The following is a 25,534-nucleotide window of genomic DNA, read 5'->3' on the forward strand; positions in this document are numbered from 1 at the left end:
CGTTAAGGGCTCCCGCGCTAACCTGTCAGATTTTATTATTTTATAAAAACACATAGACACCTATGTGTCTTTATAAAATAGACTAAAAATAGGTGCCTTCCTACCCTACTGACCTAGGCACACTATTATCGATCATTAACGTGACAGATAAGGCAGATCTGCATTATCTACTGTGGTAATCGTTTGTAATTAGTTTATATGCATTATGAGCAGTGGCCTATCTAGGTTTGAATGGGCCCAGGGTGGAAAAATTAAGATGGGCCCCTGAAACACCAATTTCTCCCAAATGGGGACTGGGGGGTGGGGCATAGATCAATAATAGAAATATGAAGGTAAAACTGGAAACCTCAAGAAGTCAGACTCTGCCAGCAAAACTAGAGAAATAGATGCTGAAATACATATCAGCATTGCATATTACTCAAAACTGACATATGTGAAGTAATAAATTTATGTACTTATGAATGAAGTATCTTTTTAACTTTTGTCTGAGCTTTTTACATAAGTATTGCCATACTGGGAAAGACGAAAGGTCCATCGAGCCCAGCATCCTGTTTCCAACAGTGGCCAATCCAGGTCACAAATACCCGGCAAGATCCCCAAAATGTACAAAACATTTTATACTGCTTATCAAAAAAATAGTGGATTTTCCCCAAGTCCATTTAATAACGGTCTATGAACTTTTCCTTTAGGAAGCCGTCCAAACCTTTTTTAAACTCCACTAAGCTAACCGCCTTTACCACATTCTCTGGCAACGAATTCCAGAGTTTAATTACACGTTGAGTGAAGAAATATTTTCTCCAATTCGTTTTAAATTTACTACATTGTAACTTCATCGCATGCCCCCTAGTCCTAGTATTTTTGGAAAGCATGAACAGACGCTTCACATCTACCCATTCAACTCCACTCATTTTATAGACCTCTATCATATCTCCCCTCAGCCGCCTTTTCTCCAAGCTGAAGAGCCCTAGCCGCTTTAGCCTTTCCTCATAGGGAAGTCGTCCTATTTGTCTGAACCTGAAGAAGATACAGCTTGTTGATAGGCTTGTAGGCTCCCTCCCAAATTTCTGACTTGGGCCCCTGCATGGTTAACACCGGCCCAACTATAACAGGTCTGGTTCTTTAAAATTCACCAGGAAAAAACAAACTGGAAGCATTTTAAAGGAAACCTGTTAGTACAGACTGTGCTATGGTTTCACTTTCATAGAAAGCATACAAGTTTTACATGAACTGTTTATGCTAATAAGAGTTTATTATCAAAATTCACAAATGTCTTTTTCTTTTTATGGATCACCTAAAATAGAAATAAAGATTTGAATTCAATATTATCTCAATAATCCCGCCTAGTTATATAATTAATATAAAAATATATACAAAAATCTTCATCTGAAATTTTTTTATAACAATTCTCAGTATTTAGAGTGTATTAACCTTTTACCCCTCAAAAAATAATTCATAATTTTCAAGTTGCGGTCACATACATAATCAGTGGAATAAACTTACCATTATAGTTATCATCATTGCCCAGCCGGGAAGCATATGAATAAGAGACCAGACATACTTTGTTGATTTGGGACTGTGTGCCCTAAACCCTTAATTTTCAGACATCTTGACATGGTTCCAACCTAAATGGAATTTCTCTTGGCTGCTGTCAGAACTTCCTGGGAAGAATTTGATGTTATGCTTCCATCTGTCCTACCAAAGAACTGTTTTTCTGCAGTACCTCAAGTCCCCTCATTTTTCTTCATAATGCCAGGTAGATAGGATTTCAACCTTTACATCTGAAAGAGAACTGAAAGCGTATTTTATCACCAGGTATAACTTATACTGGTCAGATGAGACTTGCAAAAGGACACAGCACATTTGGTTATTGTTGGTAACATATATGTCATATAAAAGTGGAGAGTAATAGCAACGTTGTGATATTTTGAGTTTAGATTTAATTACTCACCTTTTCCGAATCTGAGCTCAAGGCAAGTTAGAAAGACAAGAGCACAAGTTATTTGAGGTAATGAAGGGTGAAAGGTCGCAAGGACCAGAGAAGCCACATTTGAACCTACAACCCTGGTTTCAGCCTGCTGCTTTAACTAGGCTACTCTTCACTCTGTATATAAAGTGGTTATGCCTTATTAAATAGGTGTGGGTTTTCAAAAATAACATGTGTAATAAATTGGCAGAATGCCTTTAGGTGGATTTTCAGCAGCTTGATGCACATACATTTGGCCACCTGAAAAAAAAAAAGAGATGGGGGATGGGTGACATAAACCTATGCACTTAAATTCCATTTTCTAAAAGTGAATACATAATTTACACTACCTTTTGAAACAAGTATGGCTGTACAATTATTTCATAAAAACCAACATTGCAACACTATGCAAGTACCTTGGAAACTGTTGTGACAATTGCTTTATTTGTGGGTTTGAAAACATACAATAACTTTGCAACTAAGCACAATACTAATATATTGCGCAATTTAAATGGTAATTGTGATGTTAATGGCTATAACCCCATAGCCCTTCCTCAGTTATAACCTATATATCTAGTAATGGTCAGATATAGAGAGATACAAAATGATAGTATGGTAATATATTCACTTGTGAAATGGTGGGATGCATAGTAGCCACTTGTGCTGAAACAATGTTATAAAGGAGATGTTATGATATAGCCACATACGTGTACATGAATTCACAGGCCTGGGTTTATGACATTTTTCCTTTGCAAAACTTTCCTGCGATGTTCTCACGTCTTAAACTGAACTTTCTTTACAATTACGGGGAGCTGTTCTTTCATTTGTTTGTTTTGCAGGATTTGTCATTTTTAGCCTTCTGATCTCTCACAGGACTTTGGTTGGGTGCTTTTTTTTTTTTTTAATAATTTTATCCTCTGAGTGCCTGATTCTGACCTAAGCCGTTCTCATATTGTTACACATTCTAGCAACACCCTTGCAAAAAGCAGTTTGTTTCATTTCCTAAAGGCTACAAGTTACCTTGAGGTTAAATGCGCCCTTTGATCAAGCAAGGGAAAGGAAATAAAACCTCAACCCAAAAATACACACACAATCATAACAAATAGGACGCCACCGGTGTAAACCCAGAACCCTGTAGGGCAAAGCTGATCCAGCATATTCAAGGTGGAAACATTTTCTTGTATGGCCACTTCCAGAATTTTGTGTGTGAACCCCGATCCTTTTTTGTCCCAGGTTGTGAAGCCAAACGCGCTGCTTTATTTGGCCAATCAAATCATTCATTATGGTCCAATCTGCTGCTTTTAATCAGATAAGATACTGAGGTTCTGTTGCAGGATTTTCTATTGTGTCATTAATGTCCCACTTTTTGACTTTTCCATTAGAGTTGCAAGGTGGGGAATGTAAGTGTTTTATCACTTCCTGGGCCCCACCCATTCCCTTTTCCTATTTGGTTGGCTAAAGAAACTTAGGTGGAATATCTGCCAAACAAACCCCTATCTTCAGGGGTGTTATATGGGGGAATTGTGGGCTATAGATTCCCCCATCACCACCACTGCCATCCTTACAGATAGCCTGTTCTGCCTGGATGCGGATGATCTAATTACTACAACACTAGAATCATGGATTGTATTTTACAGAGCCTAAATACATTCAAGGAAAGATGAGAAGGGGTGTCTAAGGATCCCAGACCCCCCCCCCCCCCATTTGCCTCACATTTTCCAACCCCCCCCCCCCCCCCCACACACACACACACACACACAATTTAAAAACCTGCAGGAGAAACACCTTTGCTCACAATTTGTGTTTGGAGGGTTCAGAGAGTTAACAGTGTCGGTGACGAATGTGAATGTAGCATGGGAGGGGGATCACTGGGCTGTGTGTGTTATGATGGCACCAAGTTTTCTTCAAGTTGTCTAACTAGCTGGAGTAAAACTACACTATTTGAACGATATCACTTCATTATCTCTATTTCAGGTGCTATCATATGGGAAGATCCAGTAGTCTTGATCAAAACTGGTGAAGCTTCTAAGAAGTGGTCAACAAACCATAGCCTTCCTGGCACATACACGGGGTATAAAATAAAGCAAATTTCAGAAGAGCAGAAATACCTAAATATAGTTTGGCACTTTTGCCAAGCAACAGTTTACTTTTTCTTTTTTAAAAAAACTGTGTGATAATCTCTTTATCTCACCATGCTATATTTGATATCAGGTTGATATCAAGTGAAGTACAGAAGGCTAAAAAAAAAAAAACTTGGACCACGAGCAAAAGTTACAAATGATAGGATGAGCCTTTGACGTGGATATGTATATTTATTTGTGCGTAGTAGATACTTACTTCATAAATCCCTCACTAATTTATGTGAACACACCTAAATTAAATTATTGTAATACAAAATAGCCAGCCTCCTTGAACTACAACGTATTGCACACGTTTATGAAAAGACCAGACAGAGGATATGATAATGTGCCAATTTCTACAGCTTATGTATCGCCCTTTGTGACCAGAGGTCAGGACTTAGGTTCTTTAAACGTAGATCTACTATGGTTTAAATAGAACTCCTACTTTTCACTTGCACTTGGAGCGTTGTATATCTTGTGCAAGCTTGTTAAAAGTTCAGCCTGTCCTTGTGTTCTCTGACCCTGGGCTAATCAGCGTTTTGATCTCTTCAAACGCCGAAAGAGTGGCACCCTACCCCCTCTTCGGAGTTTGTAGGAAAACTTTCTCGTTGCTGGAAGCACTCACAAGGTGGTGATCTGGGGGAGTCTGCTATTCCTTGGACTTTGTTTGGGGTTTTGCATAGCACATCTGACTTCCCAAGCACTCGACTTTCTTTCATTCCACTTCCTGCCTTCCAGCAAACTCCATCCTAACAGGAAAAGTGCAGGGAAGAATTTTACAAACTCCTCTTAACAATTGCATCTCTAGAAACTGCAACACGCCTTTGATCTCTCCTTCTAACCCTGATGTGACTTGTCTCCCTTTTGAACGAAACTGTCTGGATTGCACTTGGAGGATTCGCCTCGGGACTTGAACCGATCATGTATTTCATATTTTGATTCTTTAAAAAAAAGTGTGGATTTGGGGAAAGGCACCTTCATCTGAGCTAGGTTTCCTGGTTTGAGCTGCTTTTCTTGTTCATGTACTGGAAAAATGAGAACGTGGCCCCTCTTCCCGAGGGAAATAAACTCTTTTCCGAGGACGACCCAACAGAAAAGGTGAGGAAGACTATATATTGGAAACTGTCTGTCGCTTATTATTGTACAACTGTATTCATTTTTGTAATCTTGCTACCGTAAATCAGTTAGGATTTCCCAACTGTTTTGCTATATAGGCAAAAAGTTAACGTAATGCGACAGTGAAATCACTGCAGAAATATAATGCCTATTCTTGCTACAAGACCCCTTTGGAGAACAGGAAAACTGCTTTTCCTGAAGAGTATTTGACAGTAATCTGTGACAAGGTAACGTATCCCAGCCTTAGGACGGTTTGAAAAGTAATAATAGCCGTTTCAAAATGATCTCCAAAGCAGAGCACCATTACGCAGAATGTTTCAGGAATCTGTTAAAAATAAGAGAGAGAGAGATTTAAAAATGGATCTAGGAATAAACAAGCAAGTCAAACTGTGCAGTTTATATTGTCTCAAACAAATGGAGTCTTGATAACTAAAAATGTGCCGAGTTTTGTCGAAATGCAACGCTATGAATCCAAAAATTGCTATCCTTTCTGAGGCTTAAATATCAGCTGCAGACGTTTTCCAAGACCTGGAACCAGAATGTGTTTTGGTGAATAGTTAGATTTTCAATCCAACCACTTTAGGTTGCATTTTGTGCTCAGAAAAATTCGATTTTTAATTACTACCATTAAAAAATCAAATTTGCAATTCTTTGGGTGGCATGATGGATTTTCTGATTGACAGTTGAAATTGACACTCTGGCTGCCTCTTATGTTGGCCATTTACGGCAATTTCTAATTGCAGGTAGTTTGTTTTTCAGTGCCTTGGATTGCATGGGAACTAAACGATTACTTCAAGAGGCACGGGTTAAGTGCAGGAAAAAAATTTCAATCCAAATTCAAATTGCTTCGTTAAAAAGACACAGCTTTTGTTGCAAAGGGTTTAAATGCCCACTAGAAAGTTCTTATTTATTGTTTGGAGGTGGTTTATATAGGCTGCACTAAAATCAACCATTTGAAACAGAAGTTGAGGAAATTCAAGCCAACTTGGCATTTAAGCTGTGCTTTGCAATATTTTCTGAAAGGTGATGTCCCAAGATAACCAGATCGGCAAAGGAGCAGTGCTCTGTCTGGAAAGCAAGCATCCCCAAATTATGGTAAGCTGTTATGATTTTAATCTTATTGTGATTCAATTGACTTGATAAATCTTCCCAAGTCTGAATTATCATTTTATAGCCATGTCCTGCGCCCACAGCTCTGAAAGTTAGAAAGAGGCGCTTGCAATGTATATTCAATGTGGCAGGAAGCGAGATAGGGAATGTTTGTGGTTTCATTTAATACAATGATCAAATGAACGAGCTAGGAGTTATCAATTTGCATTATGTTAATTTGAGAACGCCAGGGGAGTGTCAGTGCTTCGAAATAATTTTGCAGAATGCATAGTAGAACAGCCTTAAAACAATATTTCAGAAGCAAAGTCACTGTATATCTTTTCTAGTTTTTAAGGACAGCCACATTAAGGGGAGGAGGGAGTCGCTCAGCAAAATATTCATTCGCTTCAATTTCTTTGTACAAAAGGACATGACAAATGTTACTGGGACCAGTAGAATGGGTTAGAACAGGGCAGATTTCTATTGCTGACCTAGACAGGGTCAAGCTGACCTAGATAGGGAAACCTTTTCTTGTATTTTTGGCATGAGATACTTGTTTTGCAAGGCAGCAAGAAGGGAGTTGTGCCGAGATGTGTGTGAAGGGCATCTGGGAAATTGTGCTTCGGTAGTGATGTGCTTCACACAGTATTTTGCTGGTTGGCTAGGTTGAGTCAAATCTTCCAATGTTATGAGACTGGATGAAGGGAGTCGCAGTTGGTTCTGGAAGTGGATAAAACAAGTTATGTTAGAGAGAGCTAGAATATATTTTCAGATTTGAAGGGGGATTTTAAGAATTACGATATGAGGAAAGAGAAGGGTGGTCCCAGTCTGTATGTGGGTGAGAGAGAGAGAGAGAGAGAGAGAATGTGTTTTGTGCCTGATAGTGGATGGATAATTCTGTATGGATGGATTGGGGGATTTGTGGTTTAGTACTCGGGATGAGAGACCAAAATTAATAGTGTTGTAGGGGGACTGGTACTGTTGACTTGAGGTCCATTTTAGAAAATTGTTTTACTTTCTTAGATATACTGGAAGAGATACACTGTGTTACTGGATTGATTGAGAACCCCATTTCTGAACATTGCACACGGAAGGCCGAATCTGTTTTTTTGGAATGTGACAATTGTATCACAAGTAAATGAGGTCAGATAAAAACCCAGTTGGCCTACCCAGTTTGCCTAGTTGAGATTGATTAGAGACAATGACATTTGCTTGTACTGCATGGATTAGACTGTGTGTTGTATAGATACAGCTGGGTGGGTAATGCGGTGACAAGGAAATGGAAGTTTTGTGCTGTGTGTTACAGAGACAAGTAAAACGGGAGCTTTGTGATGTAAGGCAGTTGTAGCCGGGTACAAAAAGAGTTGTGAATTGTTGACGTGTTGGAGAAAGAAAGGAACGATGCTCTGTATTAACGGGCTAGTGAAGGAGCATCGTTCGCAGGGACAAGATCACGGCTACTTCACATTCATAGCTTCTTGGGCATTGCTTTTCTGCTGCGGAAGAAAGCGCTAGGTTCTATTCTGTAGTTTTGTTAAACTCAGTTGAGAAGAACAGTCTTGCACAAATTGGAGATAGGTTGTTAAGATGGATTGGGCACTTTAATTTTTGGTAGCTGGATGAAATTATTTTTGTTAGGTTGTTTTGCTGCCCTGTTTGGAAAGAGACGTACTTTTTTTTGGGGGGGGGGGGGAGGGGAGGGCTCAATGGCAAGAGTAGCTGCATGTTCTTTTGCTGAAGAGAATGAGTTGTGTTATGCGGCGGCCCTATTAATTACATTACCCCCTTCCTTCTCAGGTATCAGATAAGCCCAAGATATAATAAAATAGGCCTATTTTTTTTTAAGGACTGACCCTACTATCGTTTCAACTATGCTCTGTCTCGTATATTAACGACAGAAAAGGAGCACATGTCTGTATTCTGTTTATAACATCTGTTGTGTAGTATTTGTCCATGTGGCGTCTGAATAAACGAATGTGTGTCTAAAGAACAGGGGTGAAGCTGGTTCATCAATCGCGTTGAACCTGTGCTGGATCCCAGTCAGGGGGACGGTTCTGGTCAGTGGGGCAGCTTTTTCTTGGAGGTCTCCGTATCACCTGCTTCTGACTGGGTCTAGGGGAGGCTCAGACTGATGAGCGGGACTGGACTTGATTTGAAATCCCGCGATTAGATTTCCAAGTTTAATCTCTCCGCTCCCTCAAATAGCTTATTCTGCCGGAAGGTAACGAAATGACAGGATGAGGACAACATTCGCTTCCCCATAAGATGAAAGTTATTTCCTTATCAGGGGCTGCCAGATTCTGCAAGCTACTGGGAGGGAATGGGACATTTCAGGAAGTGGGAGACACAATGTTTCCTGGCACCCTCATGCCTCCCCCCCCCCCCCACCCCAGATGTACACATACACACCCTAATGACATGCATGAGGTTTGTGTGTGCATAATTGTCAGAGAAAGAAAATAACAGGGACAATGATATTACCTTTTAACCTAAAACAGGATTTTCCTTTCTAAAAGGCACCGACAACCTTAAAAACGTAAGGACATGGATTTTATAAGAAAGGTAAGATCAGAGAGAATATAGTCATTCATTGACCAAGTACTTTGTACAGTTGCATAGAAGAGAAACGTGAAAATTCGGTGAAAGATGGATGCTTTTTAACACTCTAAACGAAAATATCCAGCGCAGAAGAAATGGGAGAACGGGCTGGTGTGAAAGAAGACGAGGATTTGACAGTGACACGCGTGACAAGTGATTGCCTGATTATAACAATTTTCTCCTATTGGTAATGTGAAACTGGTTAAATGGGAGGAGGGCCAACACAGGCACCTGAATCCTCAATATTGTAGTCCATACCTACACACCAAAGAAAAGCCAAGACCATTCTTTCCAGAGGGCGTTAACGGAGTCTGGAATTATAGTGACCCCCGTGTACCTAGGTTCCAGGTCATTCTCACCGTTGGCTCTCTGATTTACACTCAATTGTACCAGTAATGTAGTTTGCAAGATTTCTCTGCTTTCTCTAACCCGTTCGGTTGTGTTTCCACAGTCCCAGTCAGACGGGGAAACGCTACCAAGTCATGTGGACAACGAAGAAGTCCGAGCTTCTCCCACTCCTCCTTCCACCCCTTCAGTCTGCTCTCCTCCTTCCTCTTCCTCCTCCATCCATTCAGCTGGGAAAAACATCTGTTCCAGCTGCGGGCTGGAAATCCTGGACAGATATCTCTTGAAGGTAGAGTATAGACCCTCGGTGATGGGGCTTCCTGGGATCTAACAGCATCTTAGAAACTGAAACTCTTGCCGTGGTCCACAACATGGTTCCATCCAGGAAGCAGTATGTTTATTCGCCACTAACTGAACAACAACAAAAAAACACAAACAAGCATCTTTAGTTGTTAATCCATCAATCCACTGCCGTTCCTGAGCGTTACCCGATTAAATTTACACAAGAACCGCAAAATTATTAGCACGATAACGCCAGATAAAACTATATAACACGTAGACCAAATGACCCTGTGTTGTCTACCGTTGCACACAATCTTGAAAGTCAAATCTAAGAGCAAGACAAAAAAAACATCAACCCCCCCCCTTCAAAAACACCCACAAAAAACCAAAACCCTTCATCAACGGAAATAAGAATCAACACAGAAAGAAACAGAGAGCGGGATGAGATGTACATCTAAGATAAGTTAATCATCACCAATTTTCCCTTCATACCAAAGGCCTTCTTGGAAGGAGGCTACAGAGAAAACACATTACAATTTTGCATTGCGAATTTCTATTTTGGAATTACATGACGGAAGTAGTATGTCCAAAAATGCTATTATTATTATTTGTAGAGAGCATTAAAGCATATTTTATAGCTACCGATATCATCATTTTAGATATAAAATTAAACACATAAACGCTTTCTTATCTTGTGTAGTAATTTTGACTACATCTCTTAAGGCATTTTCTCTGGTCTTGCATTAGTGATGATCCTCCACAAAACTCGGTTATTTTGTTTTGTTTGGGTTTTTTTTTTCTTGTTTTTGTTTTTTTTGTGCCTGGAGCCCACTGTAACAACTGAATTATTTAAATCCAATAAGCGATCCCGGACACTATGCACTTAAAATGTGATTATAAAAGATCCATTTAATTTAGTAAACACATTCTTTCAAACTTTCCGCAGACACCAAGCTGCTAAAATATTGATCCATCAGTTAACTGTTTATTTGGGGGAATTTCTATTGTATACTTCATTCATTTCTAGCTAGTTAATGGAAGAATATGAGAAATATTAGAAAGCATTCAAAAGCAGAGAATGAAACGTTGCTAAAGCAATGGACAGGGTCAAATGAATTTTTGACAGCCCTTTCAAATATTTAAATTCGTTGCTTTCAATTTCTTTTCGTTTTACTTTTGGTTATAAATTGTAATTATCATATGCTGTACAATATTTAATACACGAGAGCGCCTAAGAAGTGTTTGACGTTTTGTAAACTAAACATTGCCAGATGTAGCTCGACCATTTTAACTTAGATCTATACATTTTTATTAGAATTTACAATTTTTGATTCTTTGCATTGGTTATTAAAGAATTTTCTCCAAAAATCTTAGTCCACGTAACTACTTTGTAGGTCTGAGATATTTATAAAGAATAATTGTTGGGGTATTTTAGTATTATTCAATATGTACTTTTCCGTTCTTTCCCAGGTGAATAATTTGATCTGGCACGTGAGATGCTTGGAGTGTTCGGTCTGCAGAACATCTCTGCGGCAACATAACAGTTGCTACATAAAGAATAAGGAAATCTTTTGCAAAATGGACTATTTTAGGTAAGACGCTGAGATTTTCAAAGACGTGAAGTGATGAAACGCAGTTACTGCGGCTCTTGGTCACTGTGAAGATGGATTGCCAGGCTGCCGCCGGACCTGATTGCAGGGGGAGGTGATGTGATGGTGTGTTTAAAGGATAGCATCGTGCTTGATAACCGTATGATTTAAAACGTTTAAAAATCACAGGAGTTCACACAATAAGCTTGCCATGTGCAAGCAGAGGGCACGGCTAGTGTGCTGACCGCTTCTCTCCAATGCGGAATCCGATCCTAGAATATGAAATTTGGAATGGCAGCTTCCTAGAGTGAATTTTTTGTACCGTTAAAACGTTCATTGAGTCTTTATTATTTAGTGGAGAGTGTGGATTTTGTTATGGTTGCCTCACGGTTTGTATCCTCTTTCCCAACACCCAGAGATTCATTTTCTGATTCATGGCTTTATAACCAGTTGTTCCGCTTTCTAATCCACATGTTTCTCTGTACGGGAACCCTATCTCCGATCCCCTTTTTTTTTTAGTGTGTGTGTGTGTGGGGGGGGGGGGGGAGTATCTGCACCCAATCCTCCAGATTTTACTCCCACCCCCACCCCCAAATTTAGCCCAAGATGAGCAGGAGAAGGTCAAACTCTTTCCTCCCCCCCCCCCCCCCCCCAGCTGAATGGTAGGTCTGAGACACAGCTACCGATATTTAATATTCGCTCATTCACAGCCCAGTTTAAAACTGAGTTCTGAAGGCAATTAGTCCCTTCACTGAGTGAAGTGAATATTAAATGGAAATACCAAGTGCCTGTAGTTGTCAGAGTTAGGGTCAGATAGTGTTTAAGCTGGTTGGGTTAGAATTGGGGGGGGGGGGAGAGGGTGGTGGGTGTTCTGGGAGATGCCTGCCTAAACTTGTTAGCCCCAGTACTATTTTTATTATAAGGAAGAGGAGGATTGGAGGGGGGGGGGGGGGGGGGGTGCCTGGCAATTCTTTAGAAAAAAAGGGGGGGGGATCAATAAGGTCCTTCTATTCCCTTAGTGAAGAGTGGAGGTAGGGATCAGTTTAAAAAGTTGGATGGCTATCTGTTGTTTTGTTTGTTGCTGTTTTCCAGGGGCTTGGAGGTCTTTTGTTAAAGCTTAACTTGAGTTACCTGCAGCAGGGCCCATTTTATTCCTATGGGCCCTGCTGCAGATAACTTGAGCTAAACTTTAGTCAAAGACACCCCCCTAGTCAGTAAATGCCTGATTTTCAGCACTAACCAGAGAACCACAGCTGAGCTAAATTTAACCTGAAAATCTCTCTGGTTAGGTTCAGCTGAATATTCATCTAAATATAACTAAAACTAAACATAGCTGGAAATCTACCCACTCAGTGTGTATTTGAATATTGACTACTTTGATATCTTCTAGGGGTACATAAGGAAACATTTGGTCACTTTTCCTATGATTTTATGTTTGGCTGATTTTTGCACTTTTTGATTCATTTCAGAAATTAATGTGTAAAATTTGACTAATGCATGCAAAGAATTTATAATGAATGTAATCAATATTGCTCACATCATTTTTGAGTTTTTATATACACAATGTTGATTTAGTGTGTATTTTTTACATGCATAAAATTTTCCTATGGTCTTCAAATATAGGATGATTAGGCTTGATTGTTTTTTTTAATTTGTTTTGTTTTTTTACTGCTATTTTGAGTGGTGAACCTGCCATTGTCACTTATTACATAATAACTTTGCTGCCCTTTGAAAAGTGTTATTATCTGGTCTGTGGTTGCTCAACTTCTTAACAATCAGTTTTGCCTGAGTTTGGTGGGTACCTTTGCTCCCTTTCCCTGAAATACAGCCTTATAAGATTTACAGTGATTTATTTTATTTATTTGTTTGTTGCATTTGTATCCCACATTTTCCCACTTATTTGCAGGCTCAATGTGGCTTACATAGTACTGTGATGGCGATCGCCAGTTCCGGTATAAGAAATACAGAGTGTTATTGCCTTAGAGTTCATAAGTGACAGAGTAAATTAGATAATGAAGGCGGAAGAGTTAAGTATTGTCCATTTCTGGTATAGGTTTCGTTGTGTTGCAGAGTTCAAGTGTTTAAGTTGGATCGTTATGGTATGCCTTTTTGAACAAGTTGTTTTTTTAATGATGATGATCTAACAAGTGTGGTGTGTGTGTGTGTGTGTGTGTGTGTGTGTGTGTGTAGACAGACCCACTGAAAGTTCTATTGCCTTATTTAACATGGCAGTAGTCAACAATCATGTTAAAAAGACATCCATTAGTCTTTGTTTTAAACAAAGTTTTGCTTGTTTCGGGGACTATTGATTAAGGGCCCTGTTTACTAAGCTGTGCTAGAGGTGTGCTAGTGTTTTTAGCACACACTAAGCATTAGTGTGCACTAACTGTGTAGATGCCCATAATATTCCTATGGTCATCTACATGGCTAGATTTAGGTGCAGGTTATAGAATATGCCTAGTGGGTTTATAGAATACACCTAGTGGCCACGCCTGTGCCTAACTCTAGGTTCATCCATTATGCCAACTTTGTGTAATTGCCGGCATCTAAGTTAGGTGCAGAGCAGGTGTATTTTATAATCCTGCACCTAGGTTTTCAGAATCTCCACGGCCTACCTGTTCTATGCTCATGGCCACGCCCCCTTTTTGGCAGCAAGCATTATAATTTACATGCATCACTACGCTTAGCAAGTTGTGCACATAAATTCTAATTAATGCCAATTAGTGTCAATAATTGCTTTGCTATGTGGCAATTAGCGCCGATTGGCTTGTTAAATAATTAAATTGCACACGCAAATCCAGATTTGAGTGCACAATTTCAGTCACGCTATATAAAATCCAAGGGACGATGTATAGAAAAACCATGAATGTGTGCAAAAGTACATAAAAAAACTCCATATGAAAACCAGTAATTTCTTGAAGCTTAATCTCTTGCTCAGTGGAGTTAAGCAACAAGTAATCTCTCTATTTGTAGTTTTTTTTTCTGGGGATGGTGTAATTTACCTCATATGTTTTAGTAAGAATGCTTGATAGGAAAGGTAAGGGATATTAAAATGCAGTAGCTGACGAGATGACGTAGAAAACTATTAAGTAAAACATTATAAGCAAGTACCACTTCTGTCCTTTTGTTAGGGGATAGGAGAAGTATTTATCCTACCAACAGTCCTTTTTTTTTTTTTATTTGTACCCCGCGCTTTCCCACTCATGGCAGGCTCAATGCGGCTTAGGTACTTATTTGTACCTGGGGCAATGGAGGGTTAAGTGACTTGCCCAGAGTCACAAGGAGCTGCCTGTGCCTGCAGTGGAAATCGAACCCAGTTCCCCAGGACCAAAGTCCACCACTCTAACTACTAGGCCACTCCTCCACTTTTGACTTTCCAAGATATCTTGGGTCTTGGTTTTGCATGGTTTTTCCTTGTTTGTCCCTTCTCCTCGGCATTTACTACTCTCTCCTGTTACATTCTGCAGGCCCATCAGTTAACCCAGGATATGCTGTTGCAACTGATTTGTCTGGGCTGTGCTTGTAAGAAGCCTTGAGAGTCACTGACGCCAGAGAAAATGGTCAAGCAGTATAAAGTATATGAGCAGAAAATACTGAGGAGGGAACAAGCAGGATACAATATAGGGGTCCTTTTACTAAGGTGTGAAGAAAAATGGCGTGCGGTAGTGTAGATGCGTGTTTTGGGCGCATGCAGAATTATTTTTTTGTGCACCTACAAAAAAATGCCTTTTTCTTTTTTGCCGAAAACGGACATGAGCAAAATGAAAATTGCCACCCGTCTATTTTGGATCTGAGACCTTACCTTAAGCCACTGGCCTAGCAGTTGGGTCTCACGTGGTAACCGGGCAGTAATGGTCTACACACATCAAATGCCACTTGATGCATGTAGCTGCAGCTCGCGCCAGAAAATAAAAAAATATTTGTCAGACGTGCGCAGCGGACACGCACCAAAATTGAAATTACCGCAAGGGCCACCGTGGTAACCGGGTGGTAACTCCAATTTGGCGCACATTGGGTGTACATAGGCGCCTATGCGACTTAGTAAAAAGGCCCCATAGTGGCAGACAGCAGATAAGGGTCCCAGAAAACAATAAGGCAACCGATCTGCAAAATCCAACGTGGAAAACAAACTAGCAGATCAGTATAATATCCAAAAAAAACTTTATTGAAGATACCGTGTATGAGACAAATGCTCATACATGCATTTGTCTCATACATGGTATCTTCAATAACGTTTTTTTTTTATATTATACTGATCTGCTAGTTTGTTTTCCACCAAGACAGCAGATAAGGACTAGCATGGTCCATCTAGTGTGCCCAGCAAGGCGGCTAAAGTTGTATCTGCCGCTCTTTGCAGAACATACAGGTTACTTCCTCTATGCCTTGTTTAAGATTGTAGTTGCCGTGTTATGCACATTACACCCCTCTATGTCAGTTTTCCTACGATTCCATCCTCTTGCTAGGTAGAGATCCTCTCTATTTTTCCCATGCATTTTGAATTCTGTCAAGTAACCTTCTTGCATATGGCATAATTAAAGCAGCTCCAATGGTAGAAGCAATGGTAACAACTAAGGTTGATCAAACGGAAGAAAAATAAAAAACTTTGGAATGAAACAAAGCTGGAAATGTTAACTTTTGTTCCCCATCCCCACCCGAAATTGAAATCCCAGGGAGCTGTGCTGATAGATATTCTTCCTCCTGTCTCCACCTTACCTAGGGGCCCGTTTTGCAAAGGTGCGCTGAAAAATGCTCTGCAGTAGTGCAGATGCGTATTTTGGGTGCACGCAGAATCACCTTTCAGCGCACCTATAAAAAATGCCTTTTTAAAGTTTGTGCCGAAAATGGATGCGCGGCAAAATGAAAATTGCTGCGCATCCATTTTGGGTCTCAGACCTTGCCGCCAGCCATTGACCTAGCAGTAAGGTCTCTTATGCGGTACCTAGGCGGTACTGGTCTTCACTCATAGAATGATGATTACTGCCCGTGTGCCAGAAAATACAAATATTTTCCAGTGCGCCTAGCAGACGCACGTCAAAAATAAAATTACTGCAAGGGCCACGCAGCAGCCAGGTGGAAACTCAAAATTGACGTGCATTGGGCACATTTAGGCGCCTATGTGGCTTAGTAAAAGGGCCCCCTTGTAAAGGTTCTGACAATTTTGCTATGACAGTCATAATCAAGTAAGACTGAAAAACAATGCAGAGGCCGTGGCACCACATGGACTAACCGATTAATTGAGGCACAAACTTACAATGAAGCAGATCCATGCATTTGAAGGCTTATGTCTCAATACCTTAGTTGGTCTAGAAGGTGCCACTAGTCTCAGCACCATTTTTGCTACCACAGACTTGTCAGTCAGAAACAGCTAGTCACAATCTATTTCTGCCTTCACCTTATCTTACAGACATACCTGCTAATTTTATTTCACCACTCAGAATCTAATTTTGACTGTAATTGTTCTTCCTAGTGGGATAAATCTCATAACATAGGCAGGCTGCACACACTCTCGCCCCAGCCCACACACATAAGTCACAAAATGACTGAGCAAGAAGCAAGTTTTTCTTTTGGGAATAGATGGCCACAGCTTTATTAAAACACGTTAACATAACCCCTAGGAAGCACCCGAGCCTTGAGTTCTATGTTGTAGAGGCTTCCTGTCCCTGCCATGCCTTTCCAGCTAGGGAGCATGACTCACTGTTCCATGCGGCGGCCAACCATATCTCCGCCCCCAGCATGGCTGTGTGTCTGTCTGCTTTGGACTGCACCCCAGTCTAGTATTCCACCTGCCGTTTAGAGCCAGCTAGGTGATTAGCCTGCCAACAAAGAGTGTTCCTGTCCTTGCCTCAAGCAGCCGAACTCCCTTTCGTCTGCTGTTCCAGCACCTCCAGCAGTTCCTAGGCTCAGGTGCCTCCGCAGCTGTGACAATAGTAAGAATTATGTACATCAATCTTGTGAAAAGATAACTAACAAGGAGTCCCCTCGGCCTACACATTCGCCTATTGCAACATCAGAATGTCAGTAATTATAGTAACAGCATAATAGAAGAAATAACTAACAGTTTGTCATCTACACCAACTATAAGACATAGCAGAATATGATTGGTAAATATATCTAACAATTAGGACTACCTGGAGATAAACCATGTGATTATTTAACCTCGGTGAGTGTCAAGGGAGGGAGGGAGGGAAACAATCTGCTGCTCACCGCCAAAGAGGCTCCCTTGCCTTCTCAGCAACTCTTTATTTCATTCTTCGCACAGGTGAACTATGATCCCACCCCCTTCCGACCTCCCCACCAATCCCTGCTGGAGTTTCTTGTGACATCACTCCTTCCTTGGTGGGGAAGCTGGAGGAGGCAGCACGGCTGGGGAGCTACCGCGTGGCAGCTGCCATGTTATGTACGGCTGTTCGCTATGCAGCTCACTGGCCTTCTTCCAAGCAGCCCCTTTGATGTAAGGGGGCCCAAGGAAGAAGGGGATCCACTTGCAGCTGCTCCCAGATCTTCTGAAGTGGAGTTTCTGCTCTGGGGCCCTTTCTGAAACTGGGTTGAAAACCCTTCATTTGAACTCATTTCACTAGTTCATCTCATTCTTTTCCTGTCTTAGTCTAGTCATGTGGACATGCTCAGTACCTTTACTGTAAACTCCATAACTAGTGTTAATAATGCTGCTAATTTCCACCCCTTTCCCTTTTAACCACTATTGTTTAAATCCATTTTGTAAGCAGTTCATTACACTATAGCCATTAAGATGCTATGGGGTCATTTATTAATGGTTAGCACACACTAACAGCATTCCCATGTACTATCTGCTGTAGGACCCATAGGAATAAAATGGGCCTTGTGGCAGATAGCACATGCTAACCATTAGTAAATGATCCCCCTGAAGCTACATTTTAACAGTTCTCATCCACGTGCTTATATGCAATAGTGTAAAATCTGTTCTCCTGTGTCTGCTGATATAATCTTAGGTCCCAGTGGAATTATTCAAATTATTCTGAATATTTTGCCTTCAAAACTGAATTCCAGGCATTCATTCACAGTGCAGAAATGCAGAACAGTTTAAATCCTTGTAAATAATTCTAAATATGTGTACGTAGTGTGTCTGACTATATCTCGAATTCCCAGACTAAAATTCAGCCTTGTACTTTAAATAAATTCAAGTACTGTGTGCTTTCGCAATAGAACTTTTTTAATTCCCTTTTTCATGATAAACATATCTCTATGCAAACATGTAGAAATACTATCTTCTCCCTCAACACAACCCCTTATACCTCCAAGAATTAAACAGGTCATGCAGAAATTCTAAAACTTAAAGGAAAAAATTGAAAAGTGCATAGTCTTTGCTATTTTAAACAGGATAAAGTAGAAATTGAAGATTATATTATATCACCCTAATTCTGTAAGAATCGCCAAAAATTATGTGCTCAAATATGGGCTTGCGCCCAATTAATGTGTGCAATTTAATTGAATAACAAGCTAATTAATGCCAATAACTGGCTTTTTAACAAGCAATTATTGGCACTAATTTGATTTAATTGGCATTTATGTGTGTAAATTTAGACATGGGATCTGTGCCTCAAAAATTTACACCCGATCTGAAAAAGGGGGCTCAGCAATTTGAGAATCAGGGGCATAACGAGGGCATTCCTAAAATTAATGGGGATATGCGCCTAATGTAGTTGTGTTCATTTCTATCACGTTTCAGTTGTTGCAAATGGCCACGCCTAACATTAGGCGCGAGTGCTATTCTATAAACCATGCCCAACTTTAAGCGCACTTTCTTAGATGCCTTTTTTGGCACCGTATATAGAATCTAGCCCTATGTGTCTGTATGCCTGAGGTCCAACATTGGGTCTGTGATTTTGGACTCTGCACAAATGATGGTTGTAGTGTCATGCGCCCTTACTTCCAGTTATTCAAAGGTTCTCCCAATTTTATCCCTCTTACCTTCTAACCAAGCCCTCACAGTTTTAGTCCACAATTAGGGACCACAATCCATGGCTTCCTGTCGTCTACAAATTCTGACATGTGTATCCAAAGCATGGCCATTAAGGGGGCAATTCTAGAAAGAGTATTAAAAGTTAGGTGCCCAAAATTTGTACAGTAAGAAAATATTCTAAAAAGGCATGTGGGCACCCAGGTTCTGTTATACCAGGGGTGTCCAACCTTGACTCTTGACAGGTCGGGTTTTCCGGATTTCCACTATTAGTACGCATGAAATCTATTTGCATACAAAGAAGGCAGTGCATTCAAATAGATCTCATGCATATTCATTGCAGGAAATCCCAAAAACCCAACTGGATTGTAGCCCTCGAGGACCGAGGTTGGACACCTCTGTGTTATACAATAGAGCTTAAGTTGGGATTTGGGCACCTAATGTTAGACATCAAAATTTAGGTGCCAACCTAGGTACATAATTTACAGTATTCTATAAGTTTAGCGTTTGTGTGTGACCTGCCCATGTCCACCCACATGCACAAGATCCAACAAAGAGAACAGAAACAAGAACACCCCATGTTCAGTCCAATAAACACAGAGTAGTAGGGATGGACCAAAAAAACTCCAAAAATCAGTCACAGATGTCAAATGTTTATTGAATAAAGCACCTCACATAAAAAAGACCTGACGCAAGACCTTGTTTTGGAGGAAAGCCACCTGCCTCAGGGGTCACATACACGGTAAATCACGATAAGGTATTTAAAAATGAGGTGTAAAGTAAGCTGCTATCAAATGCAGTATCTTCATCAGGAAATGTCGTAAACATTCAGGGGGTCTTTTACTAATGCTTAGCTCGAGTTATTTGCAGCAGGGCTCATACGAATAAAATGGATTGCAGACAACTCAAGCTAAACTTTAGTAAAAGTTCCCCTCAGTGCTGTGCTGGCTGAATTGCATTCCAGAAGATTTTTTTCAGCTTGCATGTTTATAACATTTCCTGATGAAGACCTGATACCTGAATTTGGTTGCAGCTTACTCCTCATCTCGTTTTTAAATAACTTGTCATGATTTACAGTGTATGTGACCCCTGAGGCAGGTGGCTTTCCTCCGAAACAAGGTCACGCATACATTTTAGAAATGCCTCTGACCCGCCTGTGGCCATGCCCCATTTTAAGATCCATGCACCAGAATTTGTGCTCACCTGTTGATAGATTATGCCTAAAAAGATGCACATGTAAATTCTAATTATTGTCATCTAGTACTGATAATTGCTTGTTATGGCCCAACTATTGGCACCGATTGGCTTGTTAATCAATTAAGTTGTGTGTGCAAATTGGATGCATGTCCAACCTTGTGCACACAACTTAAAACACCTTATATAGAATCTGAGGGTTTATGTGTATAAATGAGCCTTACAAAATTTAGGTCATGCCTAAAAATGTACATAATGCAAGCCAGTACATACTTGTACAGTATGTATGCTCAGGGGCCAAGTAAAGGTGGAGCATAAGCGGAGTTGTATTTTATATATGTATTTTATAAAATACACACATAGGGTTACATTCTATATATGGTGCCTGAAAAATCTGTGTATAGTATGCCTACATTTTATAGAATAGGCTTAAATATCTGCGCGGTATATAGGATTGTGCCTGGCACCTCTCCACACAACCAAATTTGGTCACATCCATTTAGGCCATGTTTTACTTGGCATAAATCCCAACACCTAAATTAGGTGCAGAGTGGATGTATTCTATAATAATGGAGAAATATTGTAGAAATGCCCACACCCCGCTGTGACTTAGAATTTACGTGCACCACGTTACAGAGTATATTACCCCCCCCCCCCCCCCATTAACTAAGCTGCAATAGCTACTGGTGTTGTGTTAATGTCGACACAGCCCATTCACTTTGAATGGGCTGTGTCGGCATTGCCACGCAGCCTAGTAAACAGGGGGGTTAATGAGTTGTGTGTGTAAATCCTAATGCCAATTAGTGCTGATGATTGCTTGTTAACATCTAATTAACAGTGCTGATTAACTAGTTAACCAATTAAGTTATGCGCATTCCTAAGACCTGGACATTTTTCAGCAGCCATAATGGAACAAAACAAAAATGTCCAGGACTAAAACTAAGATGTTTTGAGCTTGACCTGTTTTAATAACAGCTAAACCACAAAACAAATGCCCTAAATGACCACTGGAGGAATAAAGGAATGACCCCCCCTTACTCCCCAAGTAGCCACTGACCCCCTCCCACCCCCCAAAGATGTAAAAGAAACAGTACATACCAGCCTCTATGACAGCCTCAGATATTATAGCCAATCCTACTAGAGAGCAAGCAGATCCCTGGAGTATCCTAGTGGTCAGTGCAGTGCACTGTGGAGAAGGAGACCAAGGCCTAAAATCCACTCTAGCTGTTACACTTGTGGTGGAAAGTGTGAGCCCTCCAAAACCCACCAAAAAACTACTGTACCTACATATAGGTGACACCTACGGCCATAAGGGCCGTTCACAGCCGCTGTATTGATTTTCTCTCCTCTCATGCCATCCTCGATCCGCTCCAATCTGGCTTTCGCCCCCTACACTCAACAGAAACAGCATTATCTAAAGTCTGCAATGACCTATTCCTCGCCAAATCCAAAGGTCACTACTCCATCCTCATCCTCCTCGACCTCTCCGCTGCTTTTGACACTGTCAATCACAACCTACTTCTTGACACACTGTCCTCCCTTGGGTTCCAGGGCTCTGTCCTCTCCTGGTTCTCCTCTTATCTCTCCCATCGTACCTTCAGTGTACACTCTCATGGTTCGTCCTCCTCCCCTATCCTGCTCTCTGTTGGAGTTCCTCAGGGATCTGTCCTTGGGCCCCTTCTTTTTTCAATCTACACCTCTTCCCTAGGCTCCCTGATTTCTTCTCATGGTTTCCACTATCATCTTTATGCTGATGACACCCAGCTTTATCTCTCCACACCAGAAATCACTGCGGATACCCAGGCCAAAGTCTCGGCCTGCTTATCCGACATTGCTGCCTGGATGTCCAACCGCCACCTGAAACTGAATATGTCTAAGACTGAACTTATTGTCTTCCCACCCAAACCCACTTCCCCTCTCCCTTCACTCTCTATCTCAGTTGAGAACACCCTCATCGTCCCCGTCTCATCTGCCCGCAACCTCGGTGTCATCTTCGACTCCTCCCTCTCCTTTTCTGCGCACATCCAGCAGATAGCCAAGACCTGTCGCTTCTTCCTCTATAACATCAGCAAAATTTGCCCCTTCCTCTCCGAGCACACCACCCGAACTATCATCCACTCTCTCATTACCTCTCGCCTTGACTACTGCAACTTACTCCTGACCGGCCTCCCACGTAGCCATCTTCTCCCCCTTCAGTCCATCCAGAACTCTGCCGCACGTCTTATCTTCCGCCTTAACCGATATACTCATATCACCCCTCTCCTCAAGTCACTTCACTGGCTCCCAATCAGATACCGCATACAGTTCAAGCTTCTCTTACTCACCTACAAATGCACTCGATCTGCGGCCCCCTCCGTACCTCTCTACCCTCATCTCCCCTTACGTCCCTACCCGTAACCTACTCCGCTCTCAAGACAAATCCCTCCTTTCAGTACCCTTCTCCACCACCTCCAACTCCAGGCTCCGTCCCTTCTATCTCGCCTCACCCCAAGCCTGGAACAAACTCCCTGAGCCCATACGCCGTGCCCCCTCCCTACCCGTCTTCAAATCAATTCTCAAAGCCCACCTCTTCAATGTCGCCTTCGGCTCCTAATCACTACACCTCTTCTCAGAAAACTTATCTACCCCAACTTGACATTTCGTCCTTTAGATTGTAAGCTCTTCCGAGCAGGGACCGTCCTTAATTGTTAATTTGTACAGCGCTGCGTAACCCTAGTAGCGCTCTAGAAATGTTAAGTAGTAGAAGTAAGTAGTAGTAGGTTTTTGGTGGGTTTTGGAGAGCTCCCCATACAATATAAGGGAGCAATGGTGAAATGTGTACTGGGAGCTTTATGTGAAGTCTACTGCAGTACCCCCTAGGGTGCCTCACAGCTCTGCTGGGATGTCTCTGTGGCCAGTTTACTAAGAATGCTGGCTCCGCCTACATGGCTTGATTTTGTGTGTTTTCACTTGGACATTTTTTTCTCTTTCGAAAATGGATCAAAAAGATAAATGCACAGAGCACAAAAACAGTTGGCCATTAAAAAAAAATAGACATTTTGCTGTTTTGAAAATGGCTATATTTACTATTCAGATTCTGGACATTTTGAGCAAAACGTACAAAGTCAGACTTAGACGTCATATTGAAAATGCCCTGCCACATGTCTTTCAAAAATAGCACCAAAATAGGCACTTTTCTGCTTTTTCACCCTAGCCACCCTCTTATAAAATTACCCTCCATAGGTGTTGTTTCCCCTGTAAAAATTAGGAAAAGGCTTGGACCCATGCACCTTGCCCTTATGGCATTGTTTGACAATTGTATCTTGCTTTCTTCCATATGAAAGGCTCACACAGTAAAATCTTGAAGGTTAAAAGACAGATATCAGGAACTGCAACATCTCCAGGGCCCCGAGTCATCATTATATTGGACTTGAAGAAAATTGGAACACTTTGGGGTTATGGGACATTTCATTGGCCCAAGTAAGAAAAATCTATAATAATTATTCTCCAGTTCCATGATGTTGTACAAAACACACACACTAACTAATAACTAACCTCAGTCATGTTAGTAGAAGGGACTTGTGTGGTTTTGAAAAGTTTGTAAACCAAACTTGCTTTATTTGTATGCTGGGACAATAAAAACTTTAACAACTTACAAAGAGACCATAGAGTGACAGAAGTTTGCATCCAACTCAAATATTTTTTTTCTTTTGGTACTTTTTCTGTAATTATAGCTAATCCAAGTTGTGTTGGCTTTATGGAAAGAGGGGTAGATGTAAATTGTTTAAAAATTCAAAAGAAGATGTTATAAATGTAATTAGTAGTTTGGATGATTTGTTAACAATCAGACCTAGATTTGTAATTTTAGAATTTTAGTAATCTATAATAAAACTAGAATTCCTTTAAAAACATGCAGAGGAAGCTGACTTTATTTTAAACTAATGTATCTACTTTTCTCTCCTGCTTGCTTTAAATAAATTTCAGGTTTTTTTTTTATCATATGCCAATGAAAAATCTTAATTGAGGGGAAGAGAAATGTTACCTATAGAATACATTTGCAAAGGGGCATCCCAGCTATATCCAGTTTACCACTTGATGTCTGTTGGATTAGGCATGGCTATTTCTCGATAAAAAGCTTGACAGATTTTCTCTGCTTCTGATCAGAATTAATGTGTCACAAGTATCAGAAAAAGCATAGATTAAACCAGCAGAGGCAAACGATTTAGGATTTTAGGGATCTGGCAAAATGAGGGTGAAAATCAGGCAGAGGTGCCTTTTGGTTAGAGTAATTAGCTGAGAACCAACCTTCAAATCCTGATTCTACCTGTGACACTACATGTGACCTTCCGCAAGTCACTTTACCTTCCGTTGCCTTAGACTGTATTTGATTAAGGGACTTATTGTATTTGAATTGAAACAATGTTGAGGACTGCCTTGAGCATTCTATGAGAAAAGCAGGCTAAATTTTCAAAAAATATTTTTAAAAAATGATAATAATTAAGCCTCTGCAAGTCATCTTGCTCCTACAGTTTTAAAATGGTGCATCTGTTGCTCGAACTTTATCCTGTAATTAATGGGAGAAAAAAATATTTCCCGATAAAACAGGTCTACAAAACCTTTTGCAAAAGAAGTGCAGCAGAGATCCCCACCCCCACCATGTACTATATTTAATAATTAGGAAAACATTTCACAGCTCAATTTTTTCTGTAAGGTTTTTTTCTCTCTTCCTGAAGTTGCACAAAATTGAAACCCTTGGGCAGCATCTACCCCTCTAAAATGGGCTATTTCAAAACTGTTTAAAGAAATTCACATACAAAAAATTGAAATCTTAGTCCAGTTTTTTCATAGTATTGAAACTATCCCAAAGACAGAACTATATTAATTGTTCATTATGGGGTCCTTTTACCAGCTGCAGTAAAAAGGGTCCTGCGGCAGTGGCCGTTTTTGCCACGCGCAAGGGCCCTTTTTACTGCAGTGGGTAAAAAAGGATGAAATCAACATGACCATGCGGTAAAATTGCATTAACCATGTGGCCGTGCAGGGAGAGCACTTACCACCACCCACTGAGGTGACAGTAAGGGCTCCCACAGTAACTGGACAGTACATGGTGCTGCCCGATTACTGCCAGGTTAGCACTGCACTAATAATTACGGTAAAAATTTCCATAGTGCTGGAAATGACACCTGGCAGAACTACTGCCGGGGTCTGCATTGTTCCAGCGGTAGTTCCAAGTTGCCACATAGCAACCCTTTACTAAAAGAGCCCCTATGTATGTAATATATAACACATGTATATGTTTTTAAAATTAATGTTGAATAAAATG

At 40.7% G+C, this 25,534-nt stretch overlaps 1 protein-coding gene across 1 annotated transcript in view; it reads left to right on the forward strand.

Annotated features, from left to right (window-relative positions):
- The first annotated feature begins 5,103 nt into the window (after window positions 1-5,103).
- Window positions 5,104-25,534, forward strand: part of LHX6 (LIM homeobox 6) — a 229,574-nt gene continuing 209,143 nt past the window's right edge. The window contains 4 exon segments of the mRNA XM_030206378.1: window positions 5,104-5,181; window positions 6,223-6,294; window positions 9,338-9,520; window positions 10,984-11,105. Of these exon segments, the coding sequence (XP_030062238.1) occupies window positions 5,104-5,181; window positions 6,223-6,294; window positions 9,338-9,520; window positions 10,984-11,105 (455 nt within the window).

This window comes from Microcaecilia unicolor, chromosome 6 (genome assembly GCF_901765095.1).
Source record: "Microcaecilia unicolor chromosome 6, aMicUni1.1, whole genome shotgun sequence".
Taxonomy (NCBI): domain Eukaryota; kingdom Metazoa; phylum Chordata; class Amphibia; order Gymnophiona; family Siphonopidae; genus Microcaecilia; species Microcaecilia unicolor.